Raw genomic sequence first — 26,002 nt, 5'->3', positions numbered from 1 at the left:
CTGCCGCCATCTTGCTTGTGGGTATTGCCCGAGTCCGGGGCCCGGGCGCGCGCAGGGCAGGTGGAGGTGCAGACCGCCTCTGGAGTGCGGGAGGCGACAGCCCGGAGGCTCTGGTTCCTCAGCCCGTAGGTAGTTCTGCCTTCCAGCCCTGCCCCTCCTCCCGTCGGTCTCGCGGCTGGAGTTGAGTTTCCTTGGGGGGCGGGGGGGTAGGGCGGGAGGGCTAGCTAAGCATGAAGAGTGTATTTCCGGGTTGCGCCCGGAGGTGGGAGGAGGCGGCGTTTCCGGCCGCCGTCGCTGTCCGGCAAGGCTGAGGCGAGAGGGAGCTGCTGGGTGGGAAGTCCGTGCTACTTTCTTCCTCTTCCTCCCACTCCGGGTGAGGGGAGTGGAGGTGGGGTCCCGACCCCATGGACCGGGAGGCGGCGGAGGCGCCCGATAGCCGGGGCCCCGCTGTGTGGCCCTGAGCCCTGGTAGGTGGCCCGAGGCGGCCGGCTGCCCGGCCGAGGACCACGAGCTCAGGGGAGGGGCAGGCGGAACGGGCTATTTCTGGGGTGCGCTGCGGGGTGCTGGGACCCGGAGGTGGCGCTCCGGCCCGGCTAGGACTGCCAGCTGCTTCTGGCTTGATGGGTGCGGAGGTCGGGTTCCAGGCTGCACTCCTCTTCTCAGGCCGGGCCGGGCCTGGCAGCTCCCTCCATCCCTGAAGGACAGACCGGCTTGGGGCGCCGCGGTCTCAGCCCCTCGGCTTCTGCAGCCTCGCCCTTAGCTGCTGTCTCAGGTGTTTGGCGTTTGCACCTGGATAGAGAGTTGATGCAGATTAAGGAGGGCGGGGCTGAGCACGACGTGTAAATTACTCTGCGGAAACCTGCCTTTTCCAAGACTTGGACAATTCTGCGCCACGGAGGGGTCCCGTGGGGGCTTGCAGGGAGCACAAAGGTGACATGAAGGAAATCAAAAGAGAACCAGGCAGGATTCCAGGCAAGCTTTGCCTTCTCTCACCTCAGGGTGGTTGTGCCCAACCGACATTAGATGCAGCAGGTGAAGAGAATTAGCTGACTCGTGTGCTTTCTTATATGATTAACAGGCTGGAAGCTAGGAACAAATTGGATAGACGACCCCCCTCCCCCCCGGCCCCCCAGAACAATCTGTTCATTTCCCCAGCTATTTGGAAAACAATGTCTGCAAATATAAGCAAAGCTATTTATTCATGACAGTCTGTTCTGTAACTTTCTCAAATATCTGAGACTTTTTTTTTTTTAAAGGGAGCTTTATTCTTGATTACTCACACCAACTGAATAGGCTGTTCAAACATATCTTATCGCTGTGTACATAAATGGAGTTCCACGTATGTAGCTGACAGACTGAACTAGGATACGTTCCCCATCAACCTGAAGTATTAAGTAAACATTACCCCCTGCTCTGTCTGAACAGCTGCTGCAACAGAGAGTGCTTTTATTTCGGGTGTGCGTACTTGTAACGCCCCAAATGCCAGAACTGTCGCAGGCTTTTCTGGAGTTTCATTTGTCAAGTATTGTGGGGGTGTGCGTTGTCTCCCTGGGCTGTTACCGTTGACTCTGTAACCAACCATTTGGATCTTGGTGATGTGTTATTCCTGCCCCGGTCAGCAAGCCTTTTTGTGCCCTTTGGCAATTGTAGGTTTCATAGGAGTGATTGGGTGGGAGTTCATAGCATAGCTCTGCCTCTCTCTTATGCATGATTTGTAAGACATTGTACTTCTAATCAGCTTGCTAATTCAATAGTGTTTATTACTCCCACTTTCAAAACCTATTCATTTAATGCTTCTATCGCCCACCTGTCACGCTATTATTGATAACAGGTGCTGAGTCACCTTGAGTTTAAAATCCTTTTGTGGAAGACAGAAAGATACATGCTCCCTCCCTCTCTCCCTCTCTCCCATTACATCTTAGGAGGCTAGAGAAGTTGCTGGATATACTAATACTTTCTAACTTAGGCTCCGTTTATTAATCTCTTGAGCATGTGTCTGGTGCACACACCTTTCTGCCCCCTTTACCCTAACACAATTACAAAACAACTAAAAACAGGAATGGATGGAAGTAAATGAGAAAGATGAAGTCCTTTGTATGCTTAAGGCTCAGTGAGAGCCTTTTCTTGGTTGGGCTCTATCTTTTGTAGCAGTGTGTGTGTGTGTGTGTGTGTGTGTGTTTCCTGATATTAGTATTCATATCCCACCCATGCAATGCCATTCTCCCTGTATGTTGGCTGGCAGCGGGGGTTGTCAGTCTGTGCCATTTGCCAGATGTAGATGACAGGTGCACATTTAAGACAGAAGCTTCTTTTAAAAAATTGATCTAAGAGAGGTGACTCAGGCCAAACCCTAACACTAACAGAAAGGAAAGGAGGGAGATAGAGGGAAGGAGGGGGAGAGGGAGAGGAACATCAATATAAGAGAGAAACATTTTACAGTTGCCTCCCACACATGCCCGACTGGGGATCAAACCTGAATCCTGGGTATGTGCCCTGACCGGGAATCAAACACCAACTTCTGGTGTAGGGGATGACTCTCCAACCAACTGAGCTATATAGGCCAGGGCTTGGACAGAAAGTTTTTGAGTGGCTTCTTCAGAACTTGATCAACTCTAATAATGTTGCCAGGATTTATATAATTATATGATATAGGGAAGTTGTGTAAGACAGAAGAAATTGATGGAAAATTATGTTTTCCTCCTGAAAGGGCCATAAATCAAATAGCCCCTAGATTCTAGAGTAGCCAGCAGAATATCTAGCACACAGTAGGGGCTCGGTAAATATTTGTTGAATGTATGAATTCAAGTCAGGAATTGCAAATGATTCTAGGGGTCAGGGAGGTGACATTGAAGTATAAATTGGATAAAATTTTAAGATAATAGTGGTGGGGCAGTAGCAAATTGAAAAGTGTATGCCCTTCCTAAAAACCATCACATGAAATTTAAAAAACAAAAACATGACTACATAAAACCTTCAGGTCCAACCTCATCTTTTCATAGGTAAGAAAGTGTATTGGTCAGAGCCACAAAGCTGTTAGCAGAACTGGTACTGAAACTCAGATCTTTTTTTCAGGCTGGTATTCTTTCCATTCTTCCACTTAGATGATTTACTGTTAGACTAGAAAATAATGGAATACAAGGTGTTTCCGTTTTACAGTAGATTCATTTCACATCCCTTGCTATGTTTTTATCCTGATAATTATAGGCTATGTCAAAGCTTAGGTTTAAAATTTATGGGCAGAGATGAGCAGTGAAAGACAAACTTGAAATTTTTCTTCCCCCTAATTTATCATGTTCTCTATCTAGCATGCCACATTTCTAGGAATCAATTATTAATTACTTGGCATATTATTTCTTCTCTTTCTCTCTTTCCAGTGGACTGGTTCTGCCTATCTGTAAGGCAATGGAGAAGAAGCTGGGAGTCAAGCCAAGTTCTGCTTCCTGGATTTTATCAGGATTTTGTTGGCAGACATCTGTGAAGTGGTTGAGAAGCCTGCATCTGTTTTATATTTGCTTCTGCTTCAGTGTGCTGTGGCTGTCAACAGGTACCATTTTCTTTATAGATTTATTAAGGTTTTTAAAAAAAGGGCATTTTGTGTGAGTCCTTCAGTTCATTTTAAAGACTATATAGGGAAGTTGGTAAAACAGAAGGAGGCAGAAAAGCAGTGTGCTAATTGACAGAAACAGACTATTGGTGGACACTTAGTTGGAATTATTTGTTTTGTTTTGGTACTAACAATTAAATTGGGTTTTTTCTCATATGAAGGAATTGGCATAGTCATTTGGAGATTTGCTGATGTGTAATGAAAAGAAAAGTTTCAAAGTTGGACAGACCTGGCAGCTGGACTTGGAGCTGGATATTTCCATTTAATAATAATAAAACTTTGAGCAAATTACCTGTTGTCCTTAAAGGAAGGCAAGACCTACCTCATTTGATTTGAGAGATAACATAATTAAATAGTATAGTACAGCATCTGAACATTGCTTAGTAAATGATACTTTGCTTCCTTTCCTTTCCTAAAAGAATCAGTGTTACAGGGAGAATGTGTTCCTTGCTTTTCCCATAGAAAGGGGTTATGCTGATAGATTTCATAAAGTATGTTTTTCTCCTAGAGATTATTTCACCAGCTTAGAGCCTCTTGCCAGAAAAGAGTGCCAAGAAGGCTAGATTTCAAAGGATATCCTTTTTTTCTTCCCTTCCCCTTCAGTTCATTTGTTGACATTGTTTCTTTTCAGAGTATGAAATGTGAGAAAACAGCAATTTGAGAAAGACTTCTGAGTATGCTGCCATTCTGGGCAGTGACCAGAAGAGGCTTCTGTTGTAGAGACCACTGTCTGGGATAACTAATCAGCCTTTTGCTCCTATAATTACAAAGGTTTCTATTGCTTTCCTAAAGGAATTGGTGGTCATGATCTTGAGACTCAAGTAATTGCTGTATTTAGCAATTTCAGTAACATCAACTTTGTGGTTTTTGTTGTCTTGCAGAGGTGGTTGATGATTGCATAATTATAGCACTGGAAATTGCAGTTGACAGAAAGCTGACCTAAATGTTTTTTACCTAGATGATGCTTTCCTGGGACAGCTATTTCAGGCTAACATTTTATGTAATATCATTTGAATTAAATAAGTTACTGATTTGGCACCATAAGAGTGGGAAAACCATGTTTTTTGGAATGCACCTACAGTATTCAAAACCCCTGGTTACAAACGTTACATATATTATCTCATTTAATTCTCAGGATAAACCTAAAACCAATAGTTTTATTCTCATTTTATAGATAAGGAAATTGAAGCAGAATGACTTGATTAGGATCACATAGCAAGAACATGATAGAGCCAGGATCCTAAACCCAGGTTTGTCCGCTCTAAAGCTCACGTTCTTTTTCGATGCTACTGTACCTCCTAACTACAGATGATTTTTTGGAGGACCAAGACAATTTTTTTTACCCTGAACCGTGATATTTGAAGGATTCCAAGTACAGGGGAGGAAGAAGCATTTCCTAGTTTTTCTGTCTTTTTTGGGCTAATACTTGATTTGATATAGTGCTGTGGGCTCCTTGGGTTAGTCTTCATATTTCTGAGCTGGGTGCTTAAAAGCAGCACCCTAGTGAGCAGACTGAGTATTGAGGTGCAAAGTTGGTATTGTTAGGAGTAGTTCTGGTGGGGATTAGATTGTACTACTTATGTTTTAGGAAAGTTTGGAGCTTTTACCATGAAAGAACCAAGAATCAGGTGTTCAAACTGAGTGAACATGCAAGCAACACATGACAGATTTGTTATATATTTTAATTTATCAGATCGCTTTCTCATCATTTTTTTAAAAAAAACACAATATCCTAGTAGAAAAAAATTAATAAAGGACATAAACAGAGAGTAACATAAGAAATTAAAATGACTTATAAACATTTAAAAAAATGTTCATTTCATTACTAACCAAAGAACCACAGATTAAAATGACATAATTTTTAATCCATCCTATTGATGAAAATGAATGAAAAATATCTAGTGCTGCTGAGGGGTTATGTAGTTGCCCTCATATTGTGCTTGGGAATTTGAACAGAGAGTTTTTTGGCATAGATATCAAGATCTTCAAAAGGTTTATGTTCTTTGACTTAGTAATTCCCCTTCTAGGAGTTTATCCCACGGACACATTTAGAAGGAGAACATTCATCAACACCCACTTATTCTATGTTGCAAAACATTGCTATAACTTCCCTACAATTGAAAGTTGTGCTTGTTGGGCAGTTGTATTCCCTGGCAATGGGAATGCAAGAACAAAGACACAAAAGTGTGAAACAGCCTGGTATATAGTGGAAACTCTACTAGTATAAGCAGTTTAGTGTTGCTGGTATATAAAGAGCAAAGCTGGAATGGCAGCTCCTAAAGAGGTAGATGGTGGCCAGGTCATGAAGGATCTTGTATGCCATGCAAAGAAGCTTTGATTTTAATCTTTTTAGGTAGGTGGTCTACAAATTTTCTTGATTATGCACTCTAATCCATAAAAAAGTTGAGGATGTACCCCAATATGTGTTTGTTCATATGTTATAACAAGTACCATTGTACTGCCAAAAACAAAAATTTAAAGTGATCAACTAAAAATCATATAAATAGCACTATTATTTTCATACTCCAGTGATTTGTCTTGTGCACCCCTTGTAAGCAAGCATTCTACCTAAGAGATCATTGCTTTAAGGAATTAGGAGCTATTGAAAAATTTAAGCAGAGGAATAATACTGGTAAATTTCTAGATCATTTTGCTGGGATATAGAAGAATGATAATAGTGAGGATTCAAGTAAGATGAAAAGGGGAGGGATGTCAGGACTAGAGTAGGATATCTACTAGTATTAGGAAGTGAATGAAGTAAGCCAGGAGAAAATTGATGAGGTTGTTTTTCAAGGAATCTCTCACTGAAGAGAGTAATTTCACTCAATATGAAGTAGTGCTAAATAGATGGGTAGAATTAGGAGTTCTTTAGTAAGAAATTAGAGGAGGATGTTTTTTTTCAATTGAGATATAATTCCAGAACATTTTTTTAAACCTCCCTCCCCTAAAAGAAACCCAGTACTAATTAGCAGTCACTTTCTATTCCTCCCTCTCCTTAGCTTCTGGAAACCACTTATCTATTTTCTGACTCTGGATTTGCCTATTCTGGATATTTCATATAAATGAATTCATACACTATGTGATCTTTTCTGTCTGGCTTCTTTCACTTAGCATGATGTTTTCAAGGTTCATTCATGTTGTAGCATATATCAGTACTTCATCCCTTTTCATGGCTGAATAATATTCCATTGTATGGACATACCACATTCTGTTTATATACCCAGGAGTGAAATTGCTGGATCATATGGGAACTCTTTAACTTTTTGTTTTCTACAGCAGCTGCACCATTTTACATTTACACCAGCAATATATGAGGGTTCCAATTTCCCTCTGTCCCCACTAACACTTGTTATTGTCTGTCTTTTTTATTATAGTACAGGATGTTACTGAAGTTTAGAAAAATCAGGAAGGGCTTCATGGAGGAAATAGAACTTGGCTTATGTATAATACATATCCAATTTGCAGATAGACAGACAGACAGACACAGTAAGAAACAAGGACTGGTAAAATAACCAGATGGGTACAAATCATTCTTTTGTTCACTTTTTTAAAGTTACATATTCGTTCAACAAATATTTATTGCGCTAGACATGTTCTTTGTGAGGAATCTCTAGCCAGTTCCCTGTTTAGTCTTTCTTCCCAGTCAGTGAAGCTTTCTGAATGGGGATAGACCACATCTGCTGTCCCCATTCTCTCACCTCTGTCCTCCTCTGAATCTAGTGAGGTCTGGCTTCTGTCCAAACCTTGGTTTTTGCCAAGGTAACCAGTGACCTTCCTAGTTGGAGACCTTTAGTTTTTATTGTAGTTAACATCTCTGCTGCATTGCATACTTCTTTCTTGTGACTCTCCTTGGTTACCTTAAGTTACACCAGACTTTACTTTGTTCTCCTTCCTGCTGATGCATTAAGCTTTCTAATTATTCTTCCCTCACTTCCTTCTTAGCTTGTCCCTTAAATGTTTTGTTCTTTGTGGTTCTGTTTCTACCCTTTTTTGTCTCACTCTTGTGTGCTCAGTCTGGGCAATCTAATTTTCCCCCATAATTATCTATGTGCCCACTACTCCCATATCTATAACTGTTCATTCACTTCTATCTGGGTTACAAACCATGTAGCCACTTCTGTTATACATCTCCAATTGGATGTTTCAGCTATCTCTAACTTTTTTTTTTTAAAGATTTTTATTTTTATTTTTACTGATTTCAGAAAGGAAGGGAGAGGAAGATAGAAACATCAATGCTGAGAGAGAATCATTAATTGGCTGCCTCCTGCATGCCCCCTGCTGGGGATCAAGCCCTGTACCCAGGCATGTGCCTGACTTGGAATTGAACAATGTGACTTCCTAGTTCATAGGTCAATGTTCAGCCACTGAGCCACACTGACTGGGCACCTCTAACTTAATATATAAAAACTGAACCCATGATCTTTTAGCCCTCTTCCTCCTTTTTTAGCCCCTACAACCATGAAAAGATCACCTTCACTCATATTCTGAGGTAGAAATCCCTGAATCATTCTATAGTCCTTTCTCTCCTCCACATTCAAATCACTGTTTGAGGAGTACCATCTCACGTTTCCAGGCAGAGTGCTCCATCCCTCTGCATGTGCTGTTATCATTCTGCCTGATGTACTCTGATTCAGGTAAACATAAGCTCCTTTGTACTAGTACTGCTTTCCCTGGATACCCTCAGTTGAACTGTTCTTTAATGTTCTCATATAGTGTCTATACATCTCTGCCACATTATACCGTGGGGTTTTAGACTTTTGAAGAGAGGTCTGAGTAGGTCTTGCTCTGGAGTGTGACCTACTCTAAGGTGAAGCCTTCCTGGTGTTTGCTGATCTACAGCGTTAATGTGATTTCTTTGCACTTGCAGAACTGGAATTCCAAAATGCTTCTACCTCCTTCCCCCAGCTCTGCATGACTTCTGGTGATTCTGTTTCCCTCTCAGCTCTGTACCATCTACATCTAATAAACCTCAGTGGTCTTGCCCTCTGCCTTTACATCCCACTCCTCAGCCTGGTAGTGGACCCTCCCAATGGACTTCTGGGGCCCTGCCCCCACTTTTCACAGCTCCTTTCTCTTCATTGTCTTACCACTCAGATTCTAGGCAAACTCAGACTTCTGCTTCTTGGTCTCAGTGAAGCCCCTGCTTTGTTTGGGTTCTAGCTTTCTGTGCCCTGGTTGGGAAGTTGTCCCTAACAGAGAACGGGGCAATTGTAGGGCTCACTTCAAGTGTCCCTTATTTCGAGGGTTATTGCCTTGCAGTGCCTCTTATCTCCTGAAAACAGTTGTCTTGTATATTCTGCCCAGCTTTATAATAGGCTAGTAGCCCGGTGCACGAAATTCGTGCACATTGTAAGGGAATTAATTAGAGGAATGTAATTTAGACTCACTATCTAATATCAATAATATGTGAGTGTGAGGCAGTCCACGTTTCTGAAATTCAATGACATGAATTTTAGCTATTACTTTGTCAAATAAATGGAATTTACAGATATCATTTAAAAGAGCATTCAGCTTAATATTAAAAACTCTGGCTACTAAATCAGGTCTGTTTTCAACTTTTTGCCAGCGTTGTAAATTGTTTGCAATATCTGCCCATTTGGGGTTGCATGTCATGGTTATGAATACATTGGGCTTGCCATACTTCGTTACAATTGCCATAGCATCCTGATATCACTGCTGCATATTTCTGGGACTACCCTCAAAAGATGATGGAAGTATTATCATTTTACCAATCGGCACATTGTCATTTTCAGATCTAGATTTGAGATAACCCATCAAACCACTATATTTTTCAGCTCTCAACTTAGATTGGTTTGCTTTGATGAAATTTATCTGATTGGCCTCCATTTTTTAATATGAATCCATGATAAACTGTTGAGTTAATTTTCCTGCATTTAAAATAGGATTGAACATGTCCCGCACAGAGAGATGAAATCCATAATACTGCATTTGTGTGACTCTTGTCCTTACATTTTGTCTAGTATTATTGTCGATTACACTGTTGTCTCTGAGTCTTAATGCAATATTTGTTCCCCAGCCTTTTTCACCATGTGGAAAAAGAATAGGACATGTCATTGCATCTAATGTAGGAAATAGGATATTGATTTGTTTCATTTTAGTGGCGTTTGGATTATTGGGATCTGGTTTACAATGAATGAGCAAGTCCCTTTCAAAAGGAGGTTCTCCATCTTCGTTTCTGAATATGACAGCAACCTTGGTTACATGGGGAGAATTATATCTACCTGGGTCACTGTTACGATCATATTTAATTGCCATTGTTACTTCTGTGGGAGCAATGCCTTTTGCTGCTGCTTCAGATTGGGCTTCCTTTTCTACCTCATGTAGCATCTTGTATGATTTTGTTAATTCATTTATTTCATGCATGAGGTTGTTGGTGTTGATCATGAGTCTGAGCAGCCCTGGTTTTTTGGCATTGCTAATCTTTTACTTGTAGCTTTGGCTGTATCCAAAATATAGAGTTGAGCAAACTTCCGAGAAACACCATCCGAAGGATGTAAAGTTCCAGTACAGTGATAAACTGGTCCATGTATTCTAAAACAATATGGCCCATATCCTGATGGCGATGCAATATTTGCACCCATGGAAACAAAAGCAAAAGGACTATTTATGGAACGAATATTTTCCATGAAATTTTTATTGTTAGAATCTTCGTTTGTCATGAATCTTTTTAAATATGCTGGGTAATCTGCAAAATGTATTATCATTTGGACAGACTTTCCCTTTGCTACAACATTGAGTAAATTTCCCATCAAATGGTTTTCCTTCAGAGAAATTTAGTGATAGGCAAAATTCACATTGAACACTCATTCCACCACAACTATGTTCGAGAATTGCATCCTTATGTACTCCATTTTCGCTGAGAAGGCAGTTCCTACCAGTATTGGTAGTACTTGTTGATGACTGTTCTCTAGACATATTCTGTCATCGCCATGCCTTCTTTCAACTTCAAAGGCACGTTGGTCTTTAGACATTTTCTGTCGATAATGCCGGTGTTTTTTGGCATCAGGGCGACGTTTTTCCAGTAGCTGGTGTTCAAATACATTCTGTCGCAGGCGCCGCCTTCTTTCAAGATCAGATGCACGCTGCTCTGCAGACATTTTCTGTCGATAATGCCGGCATCTTTCGGCTGCAGAGTTACGTTGTATCAACAGTTGTTCTTTAGACATAGTCCCATCTCTCTACTGTCATGGTCTGAGATGCAGGTGAATGAGAGTCCTGGCTGTCAGGCCGCTGAGAGCTGTCTGACCAAAGGCTGATTCTGGCTGATTCTGTGGGGGTGGGACTTCCTTCTGCCTGCTGTCAGTTTCCACAGCTGTGATGAGGAAGCTGTGGTAACAGAGGGAGCCGAGCCCTCTAAGCCGCCCTCTCTCTCACTCTGCTCTATGTCCAGCGGTCTCCTGCTCTGCCAAGTCCTCCAAGCCTCCCGCTCTCCACCCGCTCCTCTCCCGCTCTGCTCTTCACTGGCAAGATCCCGGGAGCCTGCGGGTGTGGCTAGGCACGCCTGGCCTCGCCTCCCTGGCTGCAATGATCCCGGGAGCCTGCGGCCGCAGTCACCTCCTGAGGCGCTTGCCACCTGCGTATGCAAACTAACTGCCATCTTTGTCAGGTTAATTTGCATACTCACTCTGATTGGCTGGTGAGTGTAGCGGAGGGATGGTTAATTTGCATGTTTCTCTTTTTATTATATAGGACTAGAGGCCCGGTGCACAAAAATTTGTGCACTCGGGGGCGGGGGTCCCTCAGCCTGGCCTGTGCCCTCTCGCAGTCTGGGACCTCTTGGGGGATGACCACCTGCTGGTTTAGGCCCACTCCCTGGGGAATTGGGCCTAAGCTGGCAGTCAGACATCACTCTGGCAGCCCGGGAGCCCTCGGGGGATATCCACTTGCCAGCAGGGACCAGGCCTAAGATGCAGTCGGACATCCTTAGCGCTGCTGAGGAGGCGGGAGAGGCTCCCACCACCACCGCTGTACTGGCAGCCGTCAGCCTGGCTTGTGGCTGAGCAGAGCTCCTCCTGTGGGAGCGCACTGACCACCAGGGGGCAGCTCCTGCATTGAGTGTCTGCCCCCTGGTGGTCAGTGTGTGTCATAGTGACCAGTCATTCCTAGTCTTTCTGCTATTAGGGTCAGTTTGCATATTACCCTTTTATTATATAGGATAGAGGCCTGGTGCACGGGTGGGGGCCGGCTGGTTTGCCCTGAAGGGTGTCCCGGATCAGGGTGGGGGTCCTGCTGGGGTGCCTGGCCAGCCTGGGTGAGGGGATGATGGATGTTTGCAGGCTGGTCACACCCCCTTCAGGATGGGGGTCCCCATTGGGGTCCCTGGCCAGCCTGGGTGAGGGGCTGATGGCTGTTTGCAGCTGGTCACACCCCCTTCAGGGTGGGGGTCCCCACTGGGGTGCCTGGCCAGCCTGGGTGAGGGGCTGATGGCTGTTTGCAGGCTGGTCAAGCCCCCCGCCCCCCAGTGGGGACCCTCACCCCATGGAGGTTTGGCCAGCCTGGGTGAGGGGCTGATGGCTGTTTTCAGGCTGGCCACCCCCCTTTAGGGTGGGGGGTCCCCACTGGGGTGCCTGGCCAGTCTGGGTGAGGGGCTGAGGGCCGTTTTCAGGCTGGCCAAGCCCCCCAGCTACGGAAGCTCCCAGCCTCTCCTTTTTTTTTTTTTAACCTGGGATTTATTTACCTTCTATAATTGAAACTTTGTTGCCTTCAGTGGAGCTCAGAGCTGGCTCCTGCTCGCTCCAGCTCCGTGGCCAGGGCTGGCTGAAAGCAGGTATCTGGGGTTTATTTATCTTCTGTAATTGAAACTTTGTTGCCTTCAGTGGAGCTCAGAGCCGGCCAGGAAGCTTGGCTTCCTCCATCACTGGAGCACCCAAGCCCCTGCTCGCTTTAGCTCCATGGCTGCCGGCTGCCATCTTGGTTGGGTTAATTTACATATAGTCACTCTGATTGGCTGGTGGGCGTGGCTTAAGTCATAGTAAGGTATGGTCAATTTGCATGTTTGTCTTTTATTAGATTAGACGGTGAGTCTCGTACCAGTTACTCTGTCATGGCTGTGAGTAGAAGTCTACTGTGATTACCTGCTTATGTATCTGCTTCATGAAACAGTCTTATTCATGAAACATACCAAGCATCTGGCACATAGTAGATAATAAAGGTTTGCTGGTTTAGCTTAAAGATCATGCTGGGAATAGCACCATGTTGGAATACACTTGTTAAGGAGAATCTTTCTTTCCTATTCTGGTTTTCAGTGTTAGCCCATTAATTAAGGACACTTCACTTCCCAGGAGGGAATAATATTTGGAAGGAATGTCTTCTTTTTCCTACCCTTTCTCTGGCTGTCTTCATGAATGGAAGACTGATTTTTCTGATTGGTGCATTTGAAAAAGAATCCTGTTGTATGAAATGACCAATCTTCAGGATTTGTATGTGTTCTCTCCTTGCCATGTTCTAACTGGTCTGTCCATGGTAGGACAGCCTGCATTTGTCCAATTAGGTAAATTTCATTCTTCATAGGAAAGTATTAGAAAGCTCATTGTGATTGTACATCTAAGCTGTGTTCTCCAGTCACCTTATCGCTTCTTATAATGATGATATTTTGATCTCTATCTCTCACTGCCATGTTTTATTTTTTAATTAGTCCCAATCTCTGAGTGGAAGAGAATAATTATCACCCTCAAACCGCACAGAGACTGCAGATGGGACAAAAACAGCTCCTGGTTGGGCAAGAGGTCTTTTCTCCACTAATTCGAGTTTTGATCTCATTACTGCTTATATTTGCCCCTGGCAGACAGAAGGCACCTTCTTTGTACCTACCCTTTGATTGTACTCTGAGGGCTGTAGCCCCTGTTGTACCAGTCAGACCAAGTGGTATCATTTTCTTTTAAGAGAATAATATATTTTGAACATGCATCGGTCTTATCTTCAAGAGGAAAGCATTTTCAGGAGACTTTTTAGGTAGCATTATATCCTTGCTCTTGTATCTGCTGGGCACCTAATTTAAGGTGGATGACTAATGGAATATGTCTCATAGCAATGAGCCTTCAGCAGAAACTTTCTCTTGCCAAACCGTCCTATATTCTTAACTACATTGCAGTATAGGGAGGTAATAAATTATTAATCCTAAATCTGTCTCCTCAGATTGTAGGATAATGACTTGAGTACATGGCAGCTGGGGGAAGGTAGAGTGTTCTGGTTGTTAACACAAACTATGCAAGCTTTTTTATTCTAAAATTTAGCTAGCATTGAGTAAGTCAGTGGTATCTTGTTATATCCCAATTTAATTGCACTAAGACCAGTCAGAATCCTCTAAAGTTAGCCTCTCTCAGTGAAATGAAGTAATTGTCTCTTGTTTGAATACTTTTTAGTAAAAGGTAATCATCTTAAGTCCTCTCTATCTTGGAAAACTATAATTTTGGTGAGTTCTTTATGCTGTTTAGAAACATGCAAACACGTTTCCTAACAAAGTAAAGAGGGATAAGAAAATGGCATAATTGGGCCAGTAAATCCAATTTAACTTAAAATTTTTCTTAAGTTGACTTTCAGGAAATCCTCAAGGGAGAAAATAATAATATAGTTAAGGAGCTTACAACAACAAAATAACAATTACAGGGCCAAAGCAAGGCCTTTTGGCTTATTTTGGAGATTGTATAAAAATCTTACTAACTGGAACAACTTCCAATTCAAGGCATTATTATGTGGAATTGGCAGGAACATGACCAAGAACTATGTGTCTGGTTAGTGTTTGGACATTTTTTTCTCAGCTGAGTAGTATTGAAGAAATCGGGTCAAAATGCATAGCTCTTGGTTTAAGGGCCTACATTTTGAACTTTCTTTCTGATCTTTTATCCAAGAGCTTCTTTTAAAAAAGTCAGCCCATGTGGTCAGCATCCTTTAGAGCAGTGGTTCTCAACCTTGGCTGCACATTAGAATCACCTGGGAATCTTTTTAAAATCCTGATTTCTGGGCCTCACAGTGGTTCTCAACCTTGGCTGCACATTAGAATCACCTGGGAATCTTTTTAAAATCCATGAGGCCCAGAAATCAGGATTTTAAGAAGATTCCCAGGTGATTCTAATACGAAGCCAAGGTTGAGAACCACTGTTCTAGGGCAATAGGCTGTGAGGACCAGCTGCAGCTACAGTGGGAGAGCTGCTGTGCAGGAGACACCCTGATGGAGCGGGAGTTGCTTCAGTGGGGCTTTGGTGCTCACTGAGTCTATCCCTTGAGTGTGTCGCTTATGGATGAGTGGAGTTGTAATCTGGTATGGTCTAACGCTGTCCACCGGGTACACTGGCTCCTGGATCTCCAGGGAGGTGCAAACGGGCCACTCTGTAGGAGATACAGAGGTCTGCAGATTTCTCCTATTTGTATTGTGTTTATAAATGCCTAGGCAAGGCCCAGCTGTGAAAGAAGGAAGGCTGGTGCCAGTGCCAGGTCTTGGGCCTTTTATTGATAGGTTTAGGGCACCCTGACCCAGTTGCTGCTTGTTTGAGACATTTAGCAAAGTCTGATGCAGGAGCAAGGACAGGCCATTCATATGCAAAAGTCACTGCACACAGGTTGGGTGGGGCTGCATATTGGATCCGGTGGGGTCTCAGGGAATCACCAGGGCAAACAAAAATGGCTGCCAGTCAGCCCTGTGACCTGGGAGGTCCCAGAACAGGAACAATGACCCCTGCCAGCACCTCCATCTGCAAGAAAGCTGCCCCCGAGTTCCTGCCCTGGTGCCAAACAATCCATTTCCTCCTTGTATGTGTCTGTGTCCCCCAGAGCCTCACCTTGGTGCTGGAGCTCAGAGGAAGCAGGATCTTGTAAGTTTAGTTCATATGCCAGCTCTTTAAGAGGAAAAGCTGGGTCTCCAGCAGCTTCCATGTCACTGAGCCCCAATCCCCGCTGGTTTTTACAGCCCGTAGTTATGGGAACTTATTTTCCCAGCTCTAGAAGTCTGGGCTAGGGGTCTGGTGTGAGGCTGGGACCCTTTGCTCCTCATGGGGGCCCTCTGCAGAGCCTATTGTCCCCCCCACCCCACCCCCGATTTAAAAAGCGGCACACTTGGGTGCTGGTCCAGCCCGTTCCATGCCTCTGCCCCTCCTATCTGTCTCACCGTGCTTTCTTCTTTACTTCTCTAGTTGTAGGACTTCCATTCATCCAGCTTTCAGGCAGTTCTGGGTGATGATTGTTCTGTATTTTAGTTGTAATATTTTAAAAATATATTTTTATTTCAGAGAGGAAAGGAGAGGGAGAGAGAGATAGAAACATCAATGATGAGAGAGAATCATTGCTCTGCTGCCTCCTGCATGTCCCCTACTGGGGATCCAGCCTACAACCTGGGCATATGCCCTTGACTGGAATCGAACCCGGGACCCTTCAGGCCAACACTCTGTCCACTGAGCCAAACCAGCCAGGGCTTAGTTGTAATTTTTTAAAAAAATATATTTTATTGATTTCTTACGGAGAGGAAGGGAGAGAGATAGAGTTAGAAACATCAACCAGCTGCCTCCTGCACATCTCCCACTGGGGATGTGCCCGCAACCCAGGTACATGCCCTTGACCGGAATCGAACCTGGGATCTTTCAGCCTGCAGGCCGACGCTCTATCCACTGAGCCAAACCGATTTCGGCTTAGTTGTAATTTTGATGTGGTTGTGGGAGGCGGCGAGTACAGGTGTTTACCTACACTACCATCTTGGTTCTCCTCTGGCCTTTCTTCATTGTCAGGAAAAGTAGACCTCCATTCATACAGCTTTACAGGTCTGAGGTTGGTTGAAGCCCATGACAGGGTGTGCTGTATTGTGCATTTTCCATAACTGTAACATGTCACTAAGGAGCATGACTGCTACTTATTTCCTCCTTCAGCCAAGGATACTTTCCCTCTGGAAGAGGACTCTTCTGCTGCGATGACACCACATGGCCTGCAGCCCTGGTTTATTTCCTGCAGCACTGATGATGTGCCTATGCTTGGCAATGCCTCGTGCTAGGCCAGGTTAGCTCTGTCTTTTGGTCAGAACAGTGTTTTGACTGGAGCTGATTCAATAGCACTTTGGATTTTGTTTCAGAAGTAGCTTGCAGAGTTAGTCCCTTCCTTCAAAATGTATTTACTGGATGCTTACAATCCTAGGCATTAGAAATGCAGTGATAAGACAGACATGGTCTTTGTACTCACGGACCTGGCAGTCTTTTGATTCCTTTGTCATTTCTAGGGAACAGAAATTCTTTTTGAGAGGTTAGATGTTACTGATATCAAGATTTCCTCCAGCCCTGGCCGGTTTGGCTCACTGGATAGAGCGTCTGCCTGGGGACTGAAGAGTTCCAGGTTCGATTCTGGTCAAGGGCATGTACCAGTAGGGAGTGTGCAGGAGGCAGCTGATCGATGCTTCTCTGTCATCGATGTTTCTAACTCTTTATCCCTCTCCCTTCCTCTCTGTAAAAAATCAATAAAATATATATATATAAAAAAAAGATTTCCTCCAAAAAGGCTGAGGCCTTCCTAGGGTCCCAGGGTAATTCAGTGACAGAAACCCATTCTTCTTTGCAGAATCCTAGGAATGTAAGAGAGTAAGCAATCGATATCCCAAGCTGGTCTCAATAGAATAACCTTCTGCTAAGAATTATGTAGGTGAAGCCCCTGTCTACAGTGTAGTAGGTCTCCAGCTTTCAATCCAGCCCATCCTCTCCACCACTAATAACCCACATTCCTGAATAAGCAGTGAGGGTGACTATCTGGAGATTTAGAAAAAGTGTGGAAGTATCCCCAGTGTGGAAGTATGTGTTCTCTGTTGATTTCATGGGTGTTAGATGTATTCAGCCAGTCAGGTCTTTAAAATCTCTGCATCAGGGTGCTCCTGCCTTTTTGGCATCAGGTTTGTTACTCAGGCCCTCAGGTGAACAGTTCCAATGCTTAGCATATGGCAAGCACCAAGTTATATAAATCCTGAACTTCTCTGGTCAGTCACGAAAGGAAATTGTAAAATACCCTAAAATAAGAAGGAATTATAATGTCCCAGAATGGTGCATTAACCATCAGAGATGCTGGCTAGGAGAAACAAAAGCAGAGAAGAATGCTGGCCAAGGCCTCTCTCAAACTCCAACTACAGATTCTGCCCCTAAAGATAAGTGCCCAGTGTGACTCACTCCAATACCCCTTTTAAACTCTCCCAGCAAATGGCAGGATTTTAAAGAATGCTCTTTTTCTTCCAACTGGCTTAACATCATGCTTCGATTCTAAACCAAGTAGCACATTTGAGTTTGAAATAAATATGTGCTCATGGATTCTCTCTTTTAGGTAATAAAGGGAATGACTAGCATTATCAGACCTGGGAGATGGGGAGGTTTTACTTCTGTAGCTCTAATTTGAGATTCAAGCTTAAAATCTTAAAGGACTGCCATTCTGAGTGTTAAGAAATGCCCCCCCCCCCCCCCCCGCCATTTCTTTTTTCTTTTTCTTTTTTTGATAATAATGTTTATTGTCCTTAACTGAGGGCAACTTGAGTCATCTGGAGGCTTATGGAAGTAGGCCTGGTAGAATGAGTGAGTCTTAATCAGAACAAATGAAGCAGCCTTGTAGAGAGAAGCTGAAGAGTCATATTCCATTTCAGAAAGCTGAGTAATCTGTATCCTCCTGGGTCAGTCTGTGGCTTTTGGCCTGAAGCAAAACAGCCCCCGGTGCTGAAGCAGTGCAAGCTTTTCTTCTACCTGTGCATTCCACTTCATTAGTCTCTTAACAGCTTGGTTTCAAAATCGTTCTCAGCTCTGCTCTCCAGAGTATGCTTCTAAGCCAGCGGTTCTCAACCTGTGGGTTGAGACTCCTTTGGGGGTCGAACGACCCTTTCACAGAGGTCGCTTAAGACCATCGGAAAACACATATATAATTACATATTGTTTTTGTGATTAATCACCATGCTTTAATTATGTTCAATTTGTAACAATGAAAATACATCCTGCATATCAGATATTTACATTACGATTCATAACAGTAGCAAAATTACAGTTATGAAGTAGCAACGAAAATAATTTTATGGTTGGGGGTCACCACAACATGAGGAACTGTCTTAAAGGGTTGCGGCATTAGGAAGGTTGAGAACCACTGTTCTAAGCTAAACCCTGACATTTCTCACAGTGCACTTTTCAAAAAACGGCGCATTTTCATATTCCTCTCTGTGAAAGGTTAAAGGTTTGTGTTTGGCCTCTAAGCTCAGGTAAGCAGACCTCAAGCAGGATTATTTGCCCAGAATGTCAAGGCAGAGTCAAAAGTTCTCTGGCCTTTTCATGGAGAATTTCGCTGCCAAGCATACACTCCTTTCCTTTCCTAAGCTGTTTTGATTGAGCTGTTTCACCTCCACTCTCATATTTCATGTGGGGGTTGCTGTCTTGGCAGCATAGCTGCTTCTGTCAGTGGGGAAGAAGAGGTAAAGAGTAAAGGCCCTCTGTGCATTGATGTGTTTTCAGGGTTTTTCCTGTGTGCTTATGGGGTGTGTGTGTGTGTGTGTGTGTGTTCTGGGCAGAATATAAGGCTATCCAAGACACATTTGGATAGCCATAAGGCTTTATGTTCTGCCTAGAATTAATGTCACTTTTGAAGCAGTAGAGAAATATTGCCATTTACAGATGAGGATAAGGAAAAATCAGTTTCTCTGTGGTTAGAAAGAGTCTATACTAGGTAATTTGATAGTTAGAAGTATTGACCATTTGCCCAAATTTTTATTCCTGTCAGTAGAATGTGTGAATTACAATCAACTTGAAAATGGAGCTATAATAGGAATATAGATACCTGTCATAAGAATGAAGTATATTAAAAGCCACACATCTGCAGTAAATAAATAAAAAAATATCAAATTATCTGAATGTTAGTGCTGCATTATTATTTTTTTTTTGTTAATCCTACCTGAGGATGTTTTTTCCATTGATATATATATATATATATATATATATATATATATATATATTTTTAGAGGGAGTGAAAGGGAGGGCGAGACACACAGAGAGAGAAACATCTATGTGAGAGAGACACATTGATTGGTTGCCTCCCGTACATGGGGCCGCAGATTGAGCCTGCAACTGAAGTATGTGCCCTTGACTGGAATTGAACCTGCAACCCTTCAGTCTGCGGGCCAACGCTCTAATCACTGAGCAGCTGGCTAGGGCTGCATTATCTCTCTATATAAAAGCCTAAGTGACCAGCCGACCCTCAGACTGGTAGCTATGACGTGCACTGGCCATGAGGGGGCAGACGCTCGATGCAGGAGCAGAAACCATAGGCATGGAAAGATGGAACAGACTGATGAATCACAGAGGGGAGGGAGAAGGGAGGAAGGCGGGAAAAGATTAACCAAAGATCTTATATGCATACTAGAGGCCCGGTGCATGGACTCATGCACTGGTGGGGTCCCTTGGCCTGGCCTGTGTCCTCTCGAAATCCGGTACCCCTCGGGGGATGGCGGAGAGCTGGTTTCAGCCCGATCCCACGGGCCAGGCTGAGGGACCCCACTGGTGCATGAATCTGTGCACTGGGCCTCTAGTTTTTTTATATATGTTTTTATTGATTTGACAGAGAGAGGAAGGGGGAGAGAGAGAGAGAGAGAGAAGAAAAATGTGGATCATTGATCAGTTTCCTCCTGCATACCCCCTACTGGGGATCAAGCCCACGACCCAGGTGTATTTCCTGACCTGGAATCGAACTGACAACCTCTTGTTGCATAGGATGATGCTCACCCAACTGAGCCACACTGGCCAGGCCTGCATTATATTGATGACTTTAACTTGATTATACATTTCTAATGTTTGTGACTCCTGGTTCTTTATATGTGTTGTCTTACATTCAGTGTTAAGATATGCATACTGAATTTTTTTTTTAAAATATATTTTATTGATTTTTTACAGAAAGGAAGGGAGAGAGATAGAGAGTCAGAAACATCGATGAGAGAGAAACATCGATCAGCTGCCTCCTGCACATCTCCTACTGGGGATGTGCCCGCAACCCAGGTACATGCCCTTGACCGGAATCGAACCTGGGACCCTTCAGTCTGCAGGCCGATGCTCTATCCACTGAGCCAAACCGGTTTCGGCAGAATTTTCATACCTTCTTTAGGATGCTTAATTCAGATCAATGATAATTAATATTTATGTGTTATGTGCACACTATACATATATTCAGTTCAGGTCCACAAATACTGTCCCCATCTAAATAAAACCCAGTTCCTGCCATCAGAGAGTTCACACTATGGAAGCAGAGATAGATGTAGAAACTTAAAATAGCACGATAAATTCCAAGATGCACTATGGGAGCACAAAGAGTGGGACAGGGATGAGCTGAACCCTGTTCTGCAGCAACCTTCTGAGACAACTAATATTCTAATCCCTTTGAACTTTCTTCTACCAGATTTATTTGAAGTGTTTTTTAACCTGCAGAGCTCTTTTTACTTCTTTATTTCATAAGGAGGGAAGAATATGTACAGCTCTGTAAAGTCTAGAGAATAAGAGCCCTAAGAAAATTATTTCTGTACAGACACAGATTGGCTTTGATTTCATTTAAATAAACCGGCTCCCAAAAATTCTAAGAATACTAACTACTCACACAATTTCGCTTTCATTTACACACAGATGATAAAGCATCTGTAGCTCTGCGTTTTATTTTCTATAAGCAAAAAGTGGTTTGAGATATTTAAGTATTTGAAGCTTGGTTGTATTGAGTCTTTACATGTCCCAGTTCAGCCCACTGCAGGTTTTTTTTTTTTTTTTTTTTTTTTTACACTTACATAATGCTCCAAAACCAGAGATTTTTTAATGGATAAATTGACATAAACTTTTCCTCTATTGGCCATATCTGCTAAAATAACACATCATGGTTTGCTGTATTATTTCCTCCAAAGCTTACTGCTATTTTATTTAATTTACATATCTCTGCCACAACCCTCTAAACCAGCGGTTGCCAACCAGTGGTCTGCGAGGTCCAAAAGGTTGGCGACTGCTGCTCTAAATGGCCTTCTCTTTAGAAACAACAAAATCAATCAGCACAAAAAAAGAAAAGAAAGAAAAGCCTTCCCATAAACAAAAGTGCTCTGATTCAAGGTTCACTGTGTGGGTTTGAAAAGAAGGTTGTATGATTGTGGTGAATGCAAGCAATTTATTAGCTCTGCAGTGGGAGACAGCAATCAACTGCAGGTTCATAACAATCACATCTACAGTGGGCTGTACAGGTAACTGCTAGATCCTTGTCATCAATCATATCTAAGTACTTTTCTCTTTAGAAAAAACATTTTCTTTCTTTTTAGAACCATTTTTATGTACAGGCCAAAATTTATCTGTTATCATTTGATACCTGTGATTTTTAAAGTACAAAGACTATTACACAGAGAGGTGTGGGTTCCTTCATGCTGTGGCTTGGAGGCGTGCTCTCCTTGCTGACAGCATTCTCTAAAGACTTTTAGTCATAAGATGGTGGGAGAAATAACGAAGCAGGAAATTCTGAGTATGTCACATGTAGCAATGTAACCCCCTATTTAGTTTTTTGTTGTTGTTTTTTAAGTACATGGTTAAGTCATTTGCCTTCAATCTGCTTTTATAATGCCCTTGATGACTGTATAATTTCTAAGCAGGTGACTTTATGGTAGGAGAGTTATTTTCAGCTATACCAGTGTTTTTATTAATACTCTTACTTATAACTTGGTTGTGAAAATGGCTCTGGACTCACCTTAACAGATAGGTCTTTTGAAACTTAATAGCAACTGTATCCAGTTAATGCAAACTTTTGATTAGTAAAGTATCAATCAGATAGACACTAAGGCATTAAGATTATGACAGACTGGTTTTCATTTTGTCAATTAGGTGACTAGAACTTTGAGGTTTTTTTGTGTTGCTCCCCCCCCCCCCCCCCCCCTTCCCTTCTCATCATTACTCAGGAGAAGGGAAATTAAATGGATCTAGATGTCATCAGTAATGGATGGTTCTCTGCTTAGGTGAACTGGGAAGCCATTCTCCATTATTGCTGTGTTCCATGCTGAAAGCCCATCTTGATTGTGAGTGAAATGGAGTGGTCTGAAATAGATAGCTCAGGGAACTGAAATTTGGTTGGTCCTTTCATGAGGAAAGATTGCTTTGAGATTTGAAAGGATTTTTCAGTTTAGTGTTTAGGCAGGAAAGGCTGTTTCCTAGCTGGTTATGTTAGATTCAGTTATCTTTTTTTTAACCCTCTTAGATTCTCTTCAGTTTCTCTCTGCACATCTCTCATCATACCTCCCTTTCATTGCTCTCCCCAATTTAATTTGAAAGCTCTTTCTAGCCTGGCCAGTATGGCTCAATTGGTTGAGCATTGTCCCATGCACCAAGAAGTGGTCGGTTTGATTCCTGGTCAGGGCACATGCTCAATCCCCAGTAGGGGACATGCAGGAGACAGCCCATGGATGTTTCTCATCGATGTTTCTCCCTTTATCTCTAAAAAAGTCAATAAAAACATTTTTTTTAAAAAGGAAAGAAGAGCTCTTTCTAATTTTTCAGTGAACTGGGAACTTTTGCTTTGTTCTCCTGTAGCTCTTCTTTTATTCAAAGAAATTAATTAACATTAAGGATCTGACTCAAATGACTGAAATTCAAGTAACTCCATATTGGAACTGACATCTTTTGCTAGATTTTGTTAGTTTAAAAAAATAACAAATTTATTTAAATATTGGAGGAATTTAAAATTAACAAATAATTACTTGTATGCCTGCTAGTGTTTTGCTGGGCCTACAAATACAGAGATGCAAGATACAACCTCAGCATTTAAAGAGGACAGAGTGTGTGAGGTAGACAAACAAATATGAGCCAATGAGAGAAATACTATGATAGAAGTATATGTAAAATATACAGAAGAGAGGTGGGATGAAGGTTTCATCAAGGAAAACTTTCTGGAAGAAGTGGTGCCTGAGCTGAAATGAAGTGTAATAACAACAAAAGTAATGGCACCAATATTTACTGAGCTTTTACTACATGCCTGGGATTGTGTTAATACTTTGCATGGCTTATCTCCTTTAATATCTATAATAGCCCTATGAGTTAGGTATTTTTTTTCTTTCTTTCTTTCTTTCTTTCTTTCTTTCTTTCTTTCTTTCTTTTTTTCTTTCTTCCTTCCTTCCTTCCTTCCTTTCTCTCTCTCTCTCTCTCTCTCTCTCTCTCTCTCTCTCTCTCTCTCTCTTTCTTTCTTTCTTTCCATGAAGAAACCTGGAATTTTGACCCAAGATGATACAGTAAATTGACTGGATTGAGGTTCAAATCCAGGCAGTCTTACTTCAGAGGCCAAAGCCTTACCCAGACTTGTGGGGTAGAGGCTAGAAGATAGAATGAGATGGAATCATGGTATTGATCATCATATGTGATTTCTTTTCAAACAAAATTTTAAGCTCAGTCTTCTGAGGGTTCTCTATGAATCTCAACTTGGAGACTGGATATATTTTCTCATTAAACCAAGATTAAGTGAGTGTTGTTTTCATAGTTCTTTTAACCTGGTAAGTATAGTTATTCTGCCTTAAGAAGGTAGATAACATTTCTCTCCTCTTTGGCCTGTAAATTTGGCCCTCTTTCTTTTTTTATAAATATATTTTTATTGATTTCAGAGAGGAAGGGAGAGGGAGAGAGAGAGCTAGAAACATCAATGATGAGGGAGAATCATTGATTGGATGCCTCTTGCATGTCCCACACTGGGGATTGAGCCTGCAGCCGGGCATGTGCTCTGATCGGGAATCAAACTGTGACCTCCTGGTTCATAGGTTGATGCTCAACCACTGAGCTATGCCGGCCAGGCTGACCCTCTTTTAAGGAGATGTTGTATACTATTTTTCTCTTCGGCAATTTGCCACAATTCATTCAGTACCTTTGAGGTGTCTTTAGCGACAGTCTTATAGGAGAGGACTTAATCTTCTAAGTGTTCTTAACTAGAGAAGTGCTGCAAGGCCCAGGTTTTGTGATCAGTCATTGGAAGCCATTCCCCCCCGCCCCACATCTAGCAGATGAGAGTTAATGTGAAGAGTGTCTGAGAGGTATCTGTTGGGCAGCTAGTTCAATAGGGAGTTTGTCTTTGGGAAAAATGGAAACAGTAAAGGGAAGGGAGTCAGACTATGGATACAAAGCCTACTCATTCTTGTTTAGCAGTTAGTTTAATTACAGCAAATCACTTACTTACACCATAACATTTAACAAACTGTGCTCTTAAAGCTAGGCACACAGCAAAGGCAATGAGTAGTAATTACTTTCTTTTCAAAGGACTGCTTTGTGAGGCTACTGCCACCTTTCACTCTAACCTGTGTACAGTTGAGGAAAAAAGTGTTGTCCTTTTGAAAAGGAGAGAGGGCAGTGATTATTACCTTGGTTTTTTCCAAACTTCATAAATACCTGATTGTCCATTTTAAAGGATTTAATTACCTCCTCTGCCTGGCTTTCTGAATATGCTAACCTCTGCAGAAGAGAATTAGTCTTGGGAGTAATGTGAAACCATTTTTGTATTTGTTTGTTAGTGGGTGTGCAGGTGACAGACACGCTGACAGTCAAAAGGAAGGTGAAAGGTGCCCCCTGGGGTGGTTTGTTTTTTGAACAGTTCCTGTGAGTTGTTTTTGAGATTAATAATATGCCTGCTTAGGCTTCTTGGCTGAGACCTGCTGCTTCTGAGAGAATGCATACTTTATTTTACTTTAATTTTTCCATCACCATTGCATACTTTTGATGATAACTACAGGAAGACAGATTATATGGAGCCATAGTTCAGTCACTGACTTCACCAAATTTAAGGCTTCTGCTCTACTGTTTGATAATAGTTTATTAAAGGAAAGCTTTGAATGTATTCTTGATCATATTTTAAAATTGTGAGAGTTCAAGAAAAGAATTTTAGTTCCAATGAAAGTTCAAAGTAAGTACACCTTTTACCTATAAAATATCCTAACTATGTATTGTTTTCCACAGCAACTTGGTTCCCCTTGCTGCCCATTCCCACCATCTCAGCCCTTCCATTGGGATGCAATTTGATGAATTTGGTTAAAGAGTGAATTCTTAAGGACCTTATCAATATCGCTCCTAAAATAGGGGACATTCTGTCTCTGCTTTCCTCTTGGTTGCCAGCCAGCAGTTTCCAAGTTAGCTAGAGAAGTCAAGCTTGTTACCTGAGATATAAGAATGCTAGAGGCAACAGCACTATCTCTAAATAATTCCAGTTTTTCACAGCTTCCTAAAAGTATTTGGTGAATTTTCTTCTGGCAATAATTTATATATTCTATAGACTTTTCCACCCTGGAACTTGGAATTAGGAAACCTGGTCTAGACTTTGTGCCAGATTTATTAGAATTCTGTCTTTTGAGAAGTGGTAATAAGTAAGCATTGCTAGTTCCACAGCCTTCTGTTTTGGGAATCCTCCAAGTAATGCATA

The 26,002-nt window shown here is 42.4% G+C and overlaps 1 protein-coding gene across 4 annotated transcripts in view; it reads left to right on the top strand.

Annotated features, from left to right (window-relative positions):
* The first annotated feature begins 65 nt into the window (after nt 1-65).
* Nucleotides 66-26,002, top strand: part of KIAA0319L (KIAA0319 like) — a 113,685-nt gene continuing 87,748 nt past the window's right edge. For 2 of the 4 annotated variants that reach the window (XM_070404711.1, XM_070404708.1), the window contains exons 1-2: nt 285-467; nt 3,375-3,544. In XM_070404711.1, coding sequence (XP_070260812.1) covers nt 3,403-3,544 — 142 coding nt within the window. In that variant the 5' untranslated portion in view covers nt 285-467; nt 3,375-3,402. Of the gene's footprint in view, nt 130-284; nt 468-841; nt 1,033-3,374; nt 3,545-26,002 lie in introns of those variants that run through there. The other 2 variants (XM_070404709.1, XM_070404710.1) reach the window with 2 other exon arrangements.

The sequence above is a fragment of the Myotis yumanensis genome, unplaced genomic scaffold, assembly GCF_028538775.1.
Source record: "Myotis yumanensis isolate MYYU_CA2020_CCGP unplaced genomic scaffold, mMyoYum1.0.hap1 SCAF_2, whole genome shotgun sequence".
In the NCBI taxonomy this organism is placed as follows: domain Eukaryota; kingdom Metazoa; phylum Chordata; class Mammalia; order Chiroptera; family Vespertilionidae; genus Myotis; species Myotis yumanensis.
This window is presented reverse-complemented; position numbering and strand designations above follow the sequence as displayed.